We start from the raw sequence: 17,184 nt of genomic DNA, 5'->3' as shown, positions 1-17,184 counted from the left end.
ACAACTTCTTTGAAATGGGGAAATTTCCTATATGCTGAAACTCTGGAAACTCATACGCTTGTTTGAGGATATTTTCTCCCTGTTGGTAAGGTTCTCTTTTGACCAGCGTAGCGTTTGATGGTGGAGGATGATTAATTCTGGAGGTTGCAAATATGAACTGTGTTCAGCTGTAATTGTTACTACAAAATTTGGAATTGGTGGATATTTTAGCAGTTATTTTCTTATCCAAATTAAATAAATCTGCATGTAATGCAATTAGTGGAGGTCATATTAGCCCTTACACAAAGTTACCCCAGGGCTAAAAAGACATACTTTTTCTTTCTCAAGTGTTACCTAACATCCTCTTCTTAAGTTCAGCTCTCTCTTTATGTTAGTGGGAATATTTATAGAAAGAACAGCTGAACATTAATGGGACTTGCAAGTGATATCCTAGTAATAGGTTCATGCTTGAAATGTGACATTTTTAATTTAAGGAATGCCTCTCCTGTTCTAAATACTTTTCATATAATTGTGTAGTGGGTTGGGAGGCCAATTCTCCCACCACAAGCAAAGAAAGACTCAGACAAACAGATTGCAAACATGGTGGAGAGTTTAAATGAAAAAACAATGAAAGTTTTACCGAAAACCACAAGCCCCATGACAAAGAGAGAGATATCCCAAAACATACCCAAGAACGTCCCATCCCCACCTGGGGTTACACCCAAAACCCCCCCAGGGCTCTTTCTTCCCCCCCCCCCAACACAGCCTTGGGCCTGGGCAGGCCCAAGGGAGGCAGCTCAGCCATTTTACCTAGGCAGCAGTGAGGGAGACAAAAGAGAGCGAGACATAGAGGAGCAGGGCATTATGGGTGAAATACCTGGTTTCCTGTGACCACCCACTGGGCTGGACCCTTTTGGCACCTCCCAGGTGTGGCCTGTGCGGTGGCATCAGGGCCAGCACCCAGCCTAAACCACCACAGATTGTCACCAGTTGAATTTCTTAATTTCAAAAGCAATAGAACTTCTCAAGCTGCTTACTTAATTTGAAAATGAGAAGTAAGGGAACCATAAGGCTAATTTGTGAGAGATTTGCTGTGTTGGTTTTTTCTTAAGTGTTTGGTTTTTGAGCTTTTTTTTAATGGTTTTTATTTTTCTGCAATTTCTAATGCAAGACTCACAGTGGAGACTGTTAGGGAAAAGGGACAAACACTTGCAGTCCTTTACTGCCATGTAAGATGTCTTAGATATATCTATCCATCATGTGGCTGAGGACTCTCCTTACCACTAACAAATGGGGATCCAATGCAGCTGGGGTCCAGCTGTACTAGGAGCACGGGGCATCCAGGGCAGTCAGCAGAAATGGATTTGCTCCATCCTTGCAGACTGCAGGCTGGCAGGCAGGGCTCTGCATTGGGATGGGATACAACAGGGAGAGAGACTGGTGGGTGTGCTGGACGCTCTTCTAATGGCAGGGTTATGGTGCAGGGTGAGCCAGGAAGTCCTGCAGTCCCCAGCCAGGGTGGTGGTGGAGTTAGCCAGTAGAACAAGCATCATGAAACAAGAAATAAATGTGCAGCCTTTCCAGGTAGTTCAGACAGTGGGTAAAGGGCTGAGCCTACATAGAGTTCAGACTTGGGGGCCTGATGGGGCTAGTGGAGATGGCAGCAGATAGCTGCACTGCAGTACAGCATTTTATCCCATCACTTATTTTTTTAACTATAACTTGGCTAATCTTAACATACATAGTATTTAGCTTGCTATGCACTTCAAGGACTCTGTGAGCTCTCTGAAGATGTATGAGATTGTTTATTTCAGTGTATTGTGTGTATTACATATCAGGAGAGAGTATATTGTAATTTAAACCAGCATCTGTATATCTGTCTGTCCCTCTGCCTTGGCAGGAAAGGGGTTTGTAAAAATGGAAATGGGAGAAAAGAGCATTGTTATACTTCAGCAGAATCATTAAGAGTTCAAAGCATATTCCTGTTAAGCATTTTTTTCAGTCCAAGTGACTGTGTGTAGAAGCCAAAATTAGCAACCTGGTTTCTGTCCGGGCTGAGCAACCCTGACCCTTCCAGCCTGTGCAGAAGGCAGCAACATGTTCACTGACGGGAGCATGCTGCAAGGCTGCCGATCCAGTTTCACATGCCCCGTGCCTCCCCTTGCTGCCTGCCAGAGGCTGGCAGCTCAGTACCAGCTTGATGCTAAGCAGGGAGACACCCAGGCATGCTCAGGACCCAGAGCGCTTTCCTGGCCAGTGCTCGGGGGCTGGCACAGCTTCCTTCTGGCACTCTGTCATTCGGTAGCCTCATGGGCTATGTAACATGACTCAGTCCTCCTGGTAGTCAACTTCTAATTGTTTCTTCTAACTTGCATACATTATTTGAATGCTTTCAGAAGGAGTTTATCTTCTGAACCAGCATTTGCTTGTGCATGAGGGCTGCATGCCCACTGTTACATTTAAATCCTTTTTCAGTCACAACCAGGCTTTCTGCTGCTGTTGGAGAGGCAAGTCTCTGACCCTGTAAGCATGTTTCCACGGTGAGGGATGGTGTTGGTTATGGCCAAAAGGAATTTCAGATGAGCTGAAGCAACAGTTTTCACTAGTGCAGCTGTTTGAGGGCTCCAGCTATGCAGACAGCAATGTGGAGGTATGGCTGTGATAGGAACTTCCAGCATGTCAGCAGCTCAGTGCAACTTGTGGTGTCTCTGTTTGCCTTACATCAGAGAGACCTGTTAGCAAAGAAGGAGCAAGTGCTTTGCATTTATCAAGAGGGCTGTGGGGCGAAAGCCACATGGGCAGTCATGCTGAAACTTTTGAAACACTGGACTAGATATAATTAGTGTGCCCATCCTACAGGCTAGGGGCATTTTGACCCTTTCACCACTTAAGCCTGAAACAGATAAACATTGCCAATGAAGAAGGTTTCTGTTCAGTCAGATAGCTTTATTAGCCAATGATAATATGAGTAATTATGTTCATTGTATATAAAGGTACACAAAGAGTAAAATACTGCTTTATCGATGGCCAACTACCAAAGAAAGATTTTAATAGAAAATGGGGCCGTCCTATTGCAAATATTAGGGCAACATTATGTTCCAGTTCATTGTTCAGTAATCACTTGCCTGAAGGGATTTTGCAGCATGGAGCCCCCTGGCCAATTGCTTTGTTCCTCTCCCACCACCCCCAGGAATTTTAACAGCTGCCAAATGTCTGGCAGGATTTAGTAAATGACTGACCAGTTCTTTTCCATGTTGGAGTTCACTTGCAAATTTTAAGACTTAGAAAATAAGGAGGGGAGAAAAAATCCTAGCCAGTTGTGGGGGATTTTTGTTTGTTTGTTGTTGGGTTGTTTTTTCCCTTCAAAATACCAAGTTTACACATCTATGTATCTCATATCCCTCCCATGACTGCAAAGCAGTTATGTCAATACAGTTCCTCTGCTTACTTTGTAAGTAAATAAATCTTAAAGGCTAGCTTTTCTCCTAAAATGTTTTGTGGGCTCTTACAGATGACCTGGGGACAGGGAGACAGGCACGGATTTGTTCCTACATGGAATTCTGGAAGCAATTGGCATCTTTTAAAGCTCTTTGTAGAGGACATTGGTGTGGTGGGTGATGCATCAGACTGCTCCAGCATGGCCCTGGCATGGTGGGTGCAAGCTGGGTCAGGAGTCCTTACTATGGGCCAAAGGATATCATTCACATAATGCCCACTGAGAGAGATGGATGAATTGGCATATACCAGTCAAAAAAAAAGGCATTTTGTTGCCTGTCAGAAAAACTAGGAAGGAGAAAAAGGATGGTCTTAAAGGGGGAAAGGAACACTAAGAAGAAATGGATGGGTAGAAGAAGAGAGTGACATGGGTATCACTTTTGTTAATTTCTTATCTTTTCCTCTACAGACAAATAATTTAGTTCTACTTTATACACGTGTGGCTTCTCTGGAGCCTCTCATAGATGTATTATTATTACTATTATTACTGTTACTACCAACCAAACAGTTCATGCACCAGAAAGTTATTCTGACCAGCTGTATTTAGGTTATTCCTCAAAAACACCCCTCAATGTGCTCTTGGTGGCGATTACTAAACCACAAAGCGCTTTGATTCTCACATGGAATCTAGCTGGAGATGTCCCTCCTCACTGCAGGGTGTTAGACAAGATGACCCCAGGAAGGCTGGGGAAGGACTTCTCAGGATCTCAGGTAGTGATAGGACTAGGGGGAATGGAATGAAGCTGGAGGTGGGGAGATTCAGGCTGGAGGTGAGGAGGAGGTTCTTCCCCATGAGAGTGGTGAAGCCCTGGAATGGGTTGTCCAGGGAGGTGGTCGAGGCCCCATCTGTGGAGGTGTTTAATCCCAGGCTGGATGAGGCTCTGGCCAGCCTGATCTAGTGTGGGGTGTCCCTGCCCATGGCAGGGGTTTGGAACTAGATGATCCTTGTGGTCCCTTCCAACCCTGACTGATACTATGATACTATGACTATGACCTTTGAGGGTCCTTTCCAACTGGATGCTATGTTTGAACCTATGGTGCTGTGCCTACAGAGGGTGTTTCTTTCAAAGCTGGCACTAAGGTGCACAGCAGAAACTTTCAAGAAGCTTGTGGAAGTATTGTAACACAAATCCTTGATCTTTTTTACCTGGTGGTTGTTAACCAGGATATCCTAAGTTTTTAAGATGGGCAAAGGTTATTCGAATGTGCATGCATTTAATGGAAATTATTTTGAATAGAGAAATAAGACGAGTCCTATGTGTCCCTTTTCTGATGGAATCTAAAAATGATCCTCTGCAAGTTTCTTGCCTTTCTCAGTAGCAATGGATAATTTTTCAATTCAAGGACAGATGTGAGTTCATCCGTATTTTAGCAATGTAACTTCTAGGAGTAAATCATTCTGGAGTCCAAGAGTGACACAGTTTACAAGTGAAGAATCTGCTGTGCAGTGGGAGAGGCAAGATGCCCAGCCTGTGTTTGTTTAGCTGTTAACAAGTGTGGCACTGTGGCTAGGAAGCCTTTAAAGGAGCACAAGCGAATTGCAGCAGACCTGTGGTGGGTGGTAGGTGCTCTTTTTCTGTTAGTGGTTCCATCTGCTGGTGCAACTTCTGCTCTTGTTCGAAATGAAATAAGTATTTGACATTGGTTTCACTGCATTCTTCTCCAGGGACATTCCAGCTATATTACACACCTTGACTGGTCCCCAGACAACAAGTATATAATGTCAAACTCAGGAGACTATGAAATATTATACTGTAAGTATGAAATTAAATACACTGAAAGCAGAACTATGTATTAGCTGTCAGAATATTTAGAAGAGTATGCTTGATCAGGGCTGTACAAAATGCTTACTGACAAAGGAACCAATGTGAACTTGTGTAACCTGATGTCTTGATGTTATTCAGAGCTGTGTATTACCTAATTGCAATGCCAAATATAGCTTACTTCTTTACAAGGTCATAAATCAGTTTAACAGTGTTGAATTTACAGACCAAGTGGCACTGTATTTTGATGTTGGCCCGAAGTTCTGTAGATTGAAAATAATATATACAGTTACCTAATTAGTGTCAACAATACCAGTTATTTTCAGGGAGTAAAATCCGTGAGTCTCTGCCACTGTTCTGGGGTTTATGGTTTTGAAACCTTTTTTTTGGCTGATGGTGTTGAAAACCAAGCAAACTTAATGAGTTAGAGGTAATAAAGTTTTTATGTTTGTCTTTAATATGTGAAAATATGAATCTAATAGAACTTATGTCAAAATTTTATTTTGCACAGTGCATATTGGTCTAGTGTTAAGTTGGTTTTTTTGTATTCTTGTCGTTCTCTGGCTTTAAATAGGTGCAAAAGAATTGAAGTTCTGTTGCTGGACAGGCAAGAAGAGGCAGCGGTTTAAATATCTGTCACCTTAATGTGCTTTTTCTGTCTGTCACAACTTAGGTTTCACATTTGGATAGTGCAGTATCTCAGTCTACCAAAAAGAAGTATTAGTGCAAGTACTTGCCTATATAGGGAAGCAAAAGGCTATAAGCCATTAGCACTAGACAGGTGTATTGAAAGATGGATGATATTTCCTTTCCTAGTCAGAAGTTGAAAAACAGTCTAAGGCTTCTCTGGCAGTAGTTGTTCACTGTTTTAAAAACAGAGCTTCCTGTATGATTGGTTGGATTTTAGCACATTGGTGGAGCTTGTAGGAAGGAGAAATTCTTCTGTTACAGATTCTACTAAAGCATTTTGCAGACTTGGTAGCAGGAACTCAAGGTGCAGGGAAGTGTTTTTGATGTATGCTGGTCTGAAGAGGGAAATGAGAAGTGAATGTGACACTTAAATATCAGGCAAAGCTTCAAGTACCTGGAATTTGATAAAGGTATCAGTCTCTATTTGCTAATGTGAGTCCACATTGGTTTTAAGATACGTTTATTTAGTATCTTAGCACCTTGAAGGGAGTCCATGTGTCAGTATAATTTTATGGGGCAGAACTCATCATGCACTGTTTTCACAGGGGACATTCCAAGTGGCTGTAAGCTAATCAGGAATCGTTCTGACTGTAAGGATATAGATTGGACAACATACACTTGTGTGCTAGGCTTCCAGGTGTTTGGTAAGCATCATTTTATTTGCTTTCTAAGCTGTTTGCACTGTGCTTTTGTGATTTCTTTTGTCATTAGAGATACCCTGAGATGACAGATGAAAGAGACTGCAATACTTTTCCATGATACAGAGCACTGGGTGCTGTACAAAGTACAATTGATTCCTATTTAGTCTTGAAGTTTGGGATTTGATTTTTCTGCTGCCATCCTAGACTATCAGTTTTAGAGCCACTGAAGCAAAAAGCTGATGGCACATACAAGTTTTCCTTTGCTTAGCTTGCTTTGAGATAAGTACAAGACTATGAGTATGGGTTACAGTTCATGACTTAAAAATCATGACAGCACTTTGAGTCAAAGGTGAGTAATATACACTGCTTCTACAGAGTAAAAATGCTTCAAAGATTCATCAAATTCTTTACCTTTAGGGTTTTTTATAAATGTACACAAAAGTCTACAGAGCTGACAGAAATTATTTTTAATAGTGCAGTTCAAGACTGTGGCCAAGCAGTCTGAATTGCTTTTGCTGGAGAACAGCTCTGTTGATTGTGAGAAGCCTGTCTGGAAGGGCTTGCAAAGTGTGGTTCAACCTCTCAGTGTTGTAGAACCAAGTTGTGTCTTGCTTCCACTGTTGAGATTAGATGCTTGCCTCTGTTCTTCATGTTGATGGAAACTCAGAAGTAGGTAAATCACCAAATTCCTAAATCTTTTTTTCACAGCTACTACACTTCAACTTTGAATATCAGTTTATGTGAAGGGTACAAGAAAACCAGTTAAGTCTAAGTGCTTTCTGTAGGTTCTGTCGCCTACTGCGCACATTTTAGGACTTATGTGCTTAAGGAGCAAGTAGCCATAAAGGATTGCAGTTGATGTGTGGGCTAAGGCACAATATGCCACACTTGTGTGGCATATTGTTTGGGTGGAGGACATTTGGTGCTTTATAAGTAGGTTTGATTTCCTTTCTGGGTGATAAAGATCTGGGCAGAGCAGGGAGAACAAAGAGGTCAGGGAAGGAAGCTGACTGGTTTATAAACTCCATGAATGCTTTTGAGTTGTTCTGAACTTGAGGTAGATAGCAGAAATAAACAGGAGCATGCCATTTGTGGAGCTGAATATTGTTGCATATGGCTAGTTTTATGAAAATACGGACTTTCATTAGCCTGAGAACTGTGAATGCAAAGACCTGGTTTTTGTGGGTGAAGTTGAGAGTGGACAGCTGTTTTCCCCCTGATGCTCTGTGCACATAAGCCTGGGCTTACAAGAAGTTGGTCCACAGCAGTCATTTCCTCACTGTCTTTGCTACTGCAACTGAAATAATGGTGCAACACAATGTGGTGGTAGGGCCAAGTGGGTTTGTGTTGGGCCCACACCAACACCAAGGTGTTCCATACCCTGGCCTGTGGGCCGAGTTGTTCTCAGGCAATAAATGCCCTTTTAGTGAGGGGTACCTTGTGGGCTACCTTGACTTATACAAGCATAATAGCTTACACATAAACGTAGTGACTTACAATACCGTATGCACTTGCAAGTGCCTCCTGACCCTTCTGTGCTGCGGTGAGGCATAGCCTTGTCGCTGGTTTTACTGGGTTTATGGCGAATGAGCTCATTTAACATCCTGAGCTGGAACCAGATTTTGAGTGCAGTGCTGGCGGGCTGGAGTCATGTGGTGTGAAGGAGCTTGCAGTGCCAGTGCCTGCAGGAGAATGTCCTTGCAATTTGAAATTTGTGGCAGATAATTTTGTTTCCTCTTGCTGCACGGGCTGTAGACTGGATCTGTGGTGGACAGGCAGTCCAGGTCGGTTTCTGAGGCTTGTCTCACTGCGGATGGGCTGCCGTGTTGCCAGATTCACACCGGGTATGCTTTGCTCACACTGCACAGGAAAATACAGTGAACAGCATGCTGGTGCACTAGGTAAGGCTACTTTTTGTGATTTAATTTTCTTGGTGCCACATGAAGATGGGCTGACTCTGTGACAGTCTGGTGCCATGTCCAGCAAAGCTGAATCAGATCTTGCTCTTCATTATGAAATTTGCTGCTTGGAGGAGCCCAGGGCTTCCTTATCTGAATGAGTTTGTGCTGCGGGCAGTGTGTTCTGGTATAGCTTGCAGAACAGGTTTGGTAGCTGCTAGCAGTTCAGGGTTCCTTCTCAGATTTCCCTCATTTATGAGTGACAAGGAGTGAGGAGAAGCAGTTTCTCCAGAGGTGCTTGCTGGCTGTGGTGGCAGGCTGCATGGTTCATGTCTGAGCGGCATGGGGGATGCACTTTCCCATGGGTCAGAATTGCTTTCTGCTTTCTCAAATCCTCTTAAGGAGGCATTCAACTTAACGTGCAACACAAGGTTCTGTGCCTCTGTCATGCTAATTCTCTTTCCAGACAAAAAACCTACTCACTATAATTTTTAAATGTCTCTAGCATCTGCAGCATGTGGGTTCCCATAATCACAGTGTGTACACTGATGGAGTTACTAGCATTCTTGGTTAGCTTCTGTAAAATGTGTTCCAGATTTTTGCAATTTTGTTTTGCCCAGTCCAAATCTGAGACTGTTGGTACATACTCCAATCTCTGTAAAATATAGATGGTTGTACACCCTGCTACTCGCTGGGCCATTTGTTATGAATATGAATATGGTATTTTTATTAAGGCAAATAGGTTATTAATAAAAATATTAATTATTGTTCATTAATAGGAATTTTTGCCCAAAAACTTACCAATAGATTTGGAGTACAGCTGTAGTATATTTTCAATGGATATGTGAAGATATGTAAGCAATATTAACAATTTAAGCAGCATTAAGCAAAATGGGAAAATAACACTGGGAAAGACAATCTGCAGCTTGTTATGCTACTTGTCCACCAAGGGGAGACTTGACAGGAACTTTGTGAAAATGGCAGCAATGAAAGACAGATAGAATCCTTTACAGAGGCGTTATAGAAAATAACCATGATCCAGTAAAAACTTCTCAGGAGCAGACAGACATGTCTTGCCAGGCAGAGAGGACAAATCCTGGGTGAGCCAAGACCCCTTGCAGAGATAAGTCGCTTCCACCTTAAGTGCCCACTTTTCAAACCCAGACCTTGCAGCAAAGCGCTGAGAGAAACAGGCTGTAGTTGAGAGCCTGAAACCTTAGGACAGCCTGAGAACCCTGGGAAGCTTCAAGAGCCGCCTGCCATCATGCCGTGGCCAACCTGACCATTGGGACAGTGAAACAAGCCTGCCGGCAGCCAGTGCCCGGAAATGCTCCAGGAGCTGTTCCTGGCTAATGTACAGCAACAGCACCCCTCTGCATAGGTGGAATTCCCTTTGCGCTGTGTAACTTGGACTATATTGCAGCTCCAGAGAGAGTACCAGAGAAATAATATTGTGAGTAATTGGTTATTTTCTATTAAGCCTCTTTTGAAAGGTTCTATCTTTGGTTGCTGCCATTTTGGGAAGGTTACTGTCGAGTCTCCCCCTGGTGAGCATAAGCCACAGATTGTCTTTCCCTGTAGTACTTTCCTGTTTTGCTTAATACTGTTTAAATTGTTAATATTGCCTATATACTTTACATATCTATTGTAAATATACTACAGCCATGCACTGAACCTATTGATAAGTTTTTTGGCAATTTTTCATGTTAATGAATAGTAATTACTATTTTAATATATTTGCCTTATTAATAATAATTCATGTTCATAACACATATGCCTTTATAGAATGGAGTATCAGAAGATCCAGGAGACTAGATAAAATGTAAAGCAAAATTGATGCTATTGTGATGTGTTTCTTCAGGAGCAATGAAAATACTTCATAAGGAAATAGCCTTGGAGCTGAAGCTGGTTCATTTACATTTTATGCTTAGTACTTAAATCTACTAGAAATGGGAGGTAGCAGACTGTGGTGCAACTGAACTTTCACCACTACCTTTGGTGATAGAGCAGACAAAATAAGGGGAGCAGCTCTCTGTATCTCTCTGCTTTCCCAGAAGTATGCCTTACTCATGACCTAAGGAGATGAGGTACACGAGTGTAGAAGGACTTTGCTTCAGTTTACCCAGACAAGACTGCAAGACCCCTCACTGCAAGTATTGTAAAGCCCAGAAGCAGACAGATGTGTCTTGCCGGGCTGAGATATGAACCCCAGGAGGAGCTGAGAGTCCCTGGGACAGTTTTGTTTTATTGGAAGAAGCAACAAGCACCGCTGCGAAGATTGCAGCTGAAGAACCTCTCCAAATAGGCAAAGCTACAAAGCTGACAAGCCCTGCAAGCATCAGCAGCAACCTCTTTTCTACAAAGCTATCAGCTACAGAGCCTCTGGAGATAAACCCTGTGTGTGCTACAGCAACAAGCTGCAGGAGCCAACAGAAGGTGGAACTGTGTTCCTGCAGCTTTCACGTGCTTGACGCCATTTTGGTTTTGTTTAAATCCCCACACGTGCCGCGGGGTGCCATGATCAGTGAGTAATTGTGACATCTGGTTTTTATAAGCTCTGTTAAAGGTCTTACGGGCAATCTCCGATGTTCTCTTTTTTCTTTACAGTTTAAATTGCTGTTTGTTATTTTTGGATTTTTGCTCACATTGTTTAAATTGTTTCATGTTCCTGCTGGTGAGACATCTGTTCCACAACTGAATATTTTGAACCAGTAAATAGATTTTATTAATATTTTCTGTGGGGATTTTAATTAATAAAGTTATTAATGTTTTTATTAATCATTCTGCCTATTAAATATTAATAACCTCCTTATGACCATAACAGCTTCCTAGCCAAGAATCATCATGCTTGAATTTTATATTGTGTGACAGCCTTTGCTGAATTTTAAAATTGTGTCTCAGTCTCAGACAAAGGCAAATATTTTCCCATTAAATCAGTGCAGCTAAGCCAGCCTAGCAGATATTTGCAGCCCAAAGGAAAAGTTTGGCTTTGACCTGATGGTCAGATGACTCGGGGATCCAAACAGCCTGGGGAATATTCACTTTGATATTGAGGAGAGAGTTCAGTTTATGGGATGTGGGCTTTTGGGGTATGTGTTTTAATAATTTAGCTCCATGTCCATAGGCTCAGGCATTGCACTGTCAGCAGAAGAAAGAGGATGGAAATGCATGGCTCCGATGAGAACAGCATCACTGCTCTTCAGCAGTTGATGACTATGCTGGCTCAGCAGTGTCATCCCTGTACCCCTAACACTTGAAGTCACTTTATTTACTGCACATTTCCCACATTTTTATCTGAGCACAACCTTTTGAGAGGCTTACTGCTGGCTAGCAGAATTTAATAAAATTTAAGTGCTGCTGCTGTACCTAATAACAAAGTTCTATTTAGTATTTTTTGTTATTTTTCCAAATATTAAGAGCTAAGAACTTGGTCAAACTAATATCTTTGTTCCATTGAACAAAGATATTGATGCATTGAAAGCCAATGCTGCTATCTCACGACAAAGAGTTGTCTTATGTTTAGAGCTGACAAAGACACTTGTGAGCACAAAGAATATTAAATAAGAGGTGAAATCTTGAATATTAGTCTTTGAAATTTAAAATAAGAGGAAATAGCATAGCTGTTTGGCAGGGTCTGCCTAAGGTGGTAGCTGAAATCAGGAAACTGATTTCAAGTTCATGATTGCTCCCACTTGTTGACAGTATTTTATATATAGAATGCAAGAGAAAGTTAATTCATTCAGAGTCATTTGAAAATTCTTAAATAGTACGTATTTTTAGATTCATTTCTTTGATGTGTGAGCACTAAAATGTTCCTGAGTATGTTGCATAGCATTTTGTCTTTAGTGAATTAGCTACAATGTAGTTTATTGGCATTGTAACAAGATTAACGAGCTGCCTTTGTTATTCTTTAGAGAAAATAAAGTTCTTACTCTGCCCACAGAATAATGAAAAAAACCCCACCAACTTTAAAGTTAAATGCTGTTTGCCATTTTGTTTAAAAACAAGAGGAGATAATGTGGGCGTTTGAAAAAGATAAGACAATTCTAGGTCAGCATTTTGTGCTGTATGAAGTAACAGACAGCACATCTTGCAGATGTGAATCATTAGTTTTATAGGAATCTCTAGGGTCTTTATTTTTTGTTAAAACTGGAGTCTCCCTCCCCCCCAATTTGTTCAGTGCTTTTCATCCAAGCAATGTTGTTATTCTTTTGTCTAGACGTATCTGTATCATTCTTTTCTCTTAGAAGCGTATTGAATTATACTTAAGCACTTGACAGCACTTACATCTGTGACTCTCACATACGCTGGGTTTCTGTGGAAAGTATCATCAATCGTCTCCTTTAAATCGTGCAAATAATAGGATGTAAAATATAACAAAAGGAATCACTGCATGCTGTGTCAGGCTTGTTCCATGCTTCAGCATCATTCTTGGTTTAAAAGATTTGTGCATGAATTCAAGTGTTACATTAAGCATTGCCAGTTTTAGCAGCAAACCTAATCCTAAAACAAGCTTTAAACAAGACTGATGTTTTGAACAATAAATGTACAGTAAGCCTGAGAGGTTATCCTGACCAAGGCTGAGGTTCTGGGAGAACAGCAGGAGGAGGAGGAGAGCATTAGACTGGCAAAACATTAGTGACATTTAATACAATGTGTATTCTCTTTTCTAGTTTACTATCTTACCTTCTGTAAGCTTGCCTTTTCTTACAGCTTTGTAGATTTTTATTTTTATGGATTGTCTTTCAACTTGTTTCTAAAATTACCATCACTAAACACATGCTCTGCTTTCTCCTAGGAGTTTGGCCCGAAGGATCAGATGGGACAGACATAAATGCCCTTGTCAGATCCCATAACCGAAAAGTGATAGCAGTTGCTGATGATTTTTGTAAGGTCCATCTCTTTCAGTATCCCTGTTCCAAGCCAAAGGTAAGATGAGATCAGTCTAGTCTATATGCTTGTTTGCACTGTGTGAAGCAGGTTTTGCAGACACCTCCTTCCGGCTCAGTCATTTTGGAGCCTGGCAGCCAAATAGCTCATTTATATCTGCAGATGGTGCTAAGAGACCATTTTCCCCATTAAGTTCATATAAAATAATATACCTACAAGTAAAGTGGCAATAATTAACCTTGAGTTCTGGAGCAGAGGCTTGATGCTTTTTGGGTTTTGGCTTTGGTGTTTAGCCCATTACTTTTTGGGTAAAGATCTAAATCTGCCCTAAGTTGTAAGTCTTAAGAAGAGAGGATGTATCATGGGGGAAACCTAGTATAAATACAATTCTTTGTTCTTCAGATAATAAAGAGCTGTCTTGAGGGGTTATGCAAAAGTAGTAATAGTTTTAGATTTTGGTACCATGTGCTCAAGCACACAATAAATCTTTCTGCTTGTTTTCAATAGGCTCCAAGTCACAAATACAGTGCTCACAGTAGTCATGTGACAAATGTCAGCTTCACCCATAGAGACGGTCACTTGATTTCAACTGGAGGGAAAGACATGAGTATTATTCAATGGAAACTTGTGGAGAAGGTGACTCTGCCACAAAATGACGTCGTCGTAGACATCAGCGCAGCCAAAGTGCCCATCCCTGCCAGTGAAAACGCTGTACAGTCTCCTGCCCCTCTCCCACAGCTTCTTAGTGAAATGAACCAAAATGAAAATGTAACTGGTAGCTCTCTGGTTTCTTTGGAGAGCAACCTGGAGCAGTCTGTGGAGGCTAGTGAAGAACAAAGTGAGGAGCAAAGCGAGGGGAGCAGCCTGGATCCCGCTGAGCTGGGCTATGATGAGCCCTCCAATGAGATAAGTGAGGAGCACAGCGAATCCACGGTCACTGAAGAGCAGCAAGATAACTCGCCAGTGTCTTAACACTCAGGTGGCTGTTGTTTTCCCTTGGTGTGCGTGCTTTCATTACAGGGTGAGGGTTCAAATAGGTAAAAGTAGCTGAGATTCATGACCACTCCAGATTTGAGTTTCAGTGAGATTTTTAGTCTGAGCTTCAGTTCAATGTGTGGAACCATCCCAAGGGTCTGTGTCAAGATCTGGTCACAGTTAGTAGTGGACATTACCATAGATCTGTTTGAGTTCTGAAATTGCTGTCATGAAATGGCATGAAATATATACTGGAAAAAAGGTTAGTTCTGAGAATTAGCTGAAGTAGACCATCTTAACCATGTGAAAGTGCTTTACGAAATGAGTTAAGCTGATGGGAAGCACCGAGCTGTTCCAGCTAGGGAGTACTGTGCTGCTTTTTCCAGGTACAAAGACAAACAAAACAGAAACAACCAAAAACTACTCTATGTAGGGCTGTTTTTCTTTATTTTTTCTTAATGAGAAAACTAGAGGAAAAACATGTAACAGCGCCACATGTATGGTGATGCCTTCTTGACCTAACACATATGCAATTTTCTAACACTACTAATTCCTAGTGGAGTCTGGATGTGTTCGCAGTTGGTCTGCCCTGGGTGCTGCTAGTTCTAAGGCAAATCCTGTCAAGAAACAGTGTCAGCTGTTCTGTTTCCACAGACTGCTTAAAAACAGACTAAACAAATACTGGCATGTTTCACTTTTCATGGCCTGAAAGTTGATTTAAACTATAGGACTTAATTGTCTCTTCAAAGAATTGCTTGCCTAGAGAGGTTGAAACTTGATGTGACCAGCAGAGGAAGCGTGGCGAGAACACAGAAATCAGATGGGCTCCAAAGTTAAGCCTTCAAGCAGAACTTGCTTCATCCCTAGTAGGAGAAATATAAATACAGTTAACTTAAATTATTAAATTGGTGCTTAGGATTAGTGTATTAAGTTGATCTTTTTTTCTTCTGAATCTTTAGAGGTAACTCTAAGAATCATTAAACTGCTTTCTCTACTTTTTATGGGCTATTTTTATTTTTCTAGTTTCCCTGCTGGCTCCTTTAGCAGTTGTGATGTAAGCATACAGTAATTTAGATGATGATGTGATTTGATTTGATTTGATTTTTTTTTTTCCTAGACTTGCTGATCTATCGTTTTTGTGAATTTTGTTTCCACTCCACCCCTCCCCAGGTTGCTTTCAGCCATGCAGTTCTCATGTGGCTATACCTGGCCAGTTTCGGGATGTGTTGGCATTTGTTATGCATCTGGAAAGTACTTTTTTTACAAAGTTTGTCAGATAGCTGCCTTTTTTTTTTTTCTCTAAGTGTATACGTGTCCTACTTTTTAAAAGATACAGATTTACTGGCAGATATCCATTTCTTATGTACTTGTTTATGTTTTGATTACATAGAATTTTCTTTTTTTTACCTTGTGCTGGTATTTTAGTTCTTAGTTAGAATATCATGTTTAGAATCTTTGGATGAGTTCATGAGTCTTAATTGTGCAAGCGTTTACGTGATTGTGCCATTCCAAAGTGCATCAAAACTGTCATTCCCTTACTAGTATCTTCTCAGGAGAAATGCTACAGATCAGGTATTTAGTCATCATTTGGAAAGATTTTTCAAAGTGGACTCCCAAAGGATACTTAGGACATTTATATATAAAATATATAAATATATATATACACACGCATACGTATAAAAAAATATCCTCTTGTTTACAACAGTTCCAGAAAACCTCAAAGTCGTTCCCTTCAGATGGAAGGAAAAACGGATTCCGAGCAACCCATCTGTTTAAACTGTGCTCTGTACAGTGAGTTTCACTGGAGAGCTCTAGTATGCCTGACTTGTAAACTTGCCAAATAGCAACAATGGAAGTTGAAGGTCAACTCATCAAAGTTCTTGGTTCCAAGTCAGGAATATGCTGTACATTTAGAAAACAAACATAGTAAGGAGGAAGGATTTTAGAGGTACCTGAGGCACAGAGCTCTCTCTGACGTTTTTATGAATTCCACATAAGCAACACATTTCTTCTTGGAACCTCTGTCACCTGGGGTTGCCATTTAAAGTGAGACTTACAGTTGTGATATTCTTGTGTTTGTAGTTCAGAAGACTCTACTAATATGCAAAAAGCCTTACAGCTTTCAACTGCTGGCAACTACTGTTTAACAAATAATTAAATCTGTGATAATGGATGGAAATGGGTGGGGTTATGTAACTGTAGATGTTTTAGAAAACTAATTGTGAATGAATTATGATTAAGAGTGTTTCATGTGAAGATATTTGAGCCATTTCTATCTATCATGCATTCCTGTCTCAAGGCAGAAAATTTTGAAGATTAAAAATAAAATACTCAAAACAATATATCAGAGTGACTTCCTATCCTGGTTCCTTCTGTATGTAAAGGAAATACTGCGGTCACGGTTGCAATGCCTCAGTGTTATTTTGGAAGAACCTTTTTGACTTGTGCTTTTTGGATACCTCCCAGTCTGCCTAAAAATAAGTTAATTCAGCACCACGAATAATGCTGGCACCCTAAACACTGATCTGTTTACTTTTCAAAAGTTTTAGGACATTTCCCTTTTCTATTTTTATTAATAGGCTACTGGCATTATCCTGCTGTAGCTACAGGCCACAGGGGATTACAAATGGGTAGTTGTCCTGATGTGAAGAACTCTTCCAGAGTTCTGTCTGAAGCTTTTTCTCCTGGAAGTTGTATGAAAAGCACGAGGTAATTTTGGATATAATGTGCTAAATACCCTGATGTTTCCACATTCCTGATAGTCTGTGTTCAGTTGCAGATTCAGAAGTTCACAATGTGCTTAATATTCCTTGTGAAAGACTCCTAGTCTTTTAAAAGGCTTTGAATCATCTT

The 17,184-nt window shown here is 41.0% G+C and overlaps 1 protein-coding gene across 6 annotated transcripts in view; it reads left to right on the top strand.

The window, feature by feature from the left end:
- Positions 1–16,673, top strand: part of EML4 (EMAP like 4) — a 203,986-nt gene extending 187,313 nt beyond the window's left edge. For 5 of the 6 annotated variants that reach the window (XM_068165144.1, XM_068165145.1, XM_068165142.1 and 2 more), the window contains 4 exons: positions 5,141–5,228; positions 6,473–6,571; positions 13,265–13,395; positions 13,864–16,673. In XM_068165144.1, the coding sequence (XP_068021245.1) occupies positions 5,141–5,228; positions 6,473–6,571; positions 13,265–13,395; positions 13,864–14,328 (783 nt within the window). In that variant the 3' untranslated portion in view covers positions 14,329–16,673. Of the gene's footprint in view, positions 1–5,140; positions 5,229–6,472; positions 6,572–8,323; positions 8,470–13,264; positions 13,396–13,863 lie in introns of those variants that run through there. The other variant, XR_010990686.1, reaches the window with a different exon arrangement.
- The last annotated feature ends 511 nt before the right edge of the window (positions 16,674–17,184 follow it).

The sequence above is a fragment of the Melanerpes formicivorus genome, unplaced genomic scaffold, assembly GCF_026170545.1.
Source record: "Melanerpes formicivorus ecotype bairdi unplaced genomic scaffold, bMelFor1.0.p_v2 SCAF_84, whole genome shotgun sequence".
NCBI classification, from domain to species: Eukaryota; Metazoa; Chordata; class Aves; order Piciformes; family Picidae; genus Melanerpes; species Melanerpes formicivorus.
The sequence above is the reverse complement of the archived record's forward strand: the minus strand, read 5'-3'. Positions and strand labels throughout refer to the sequence as shown.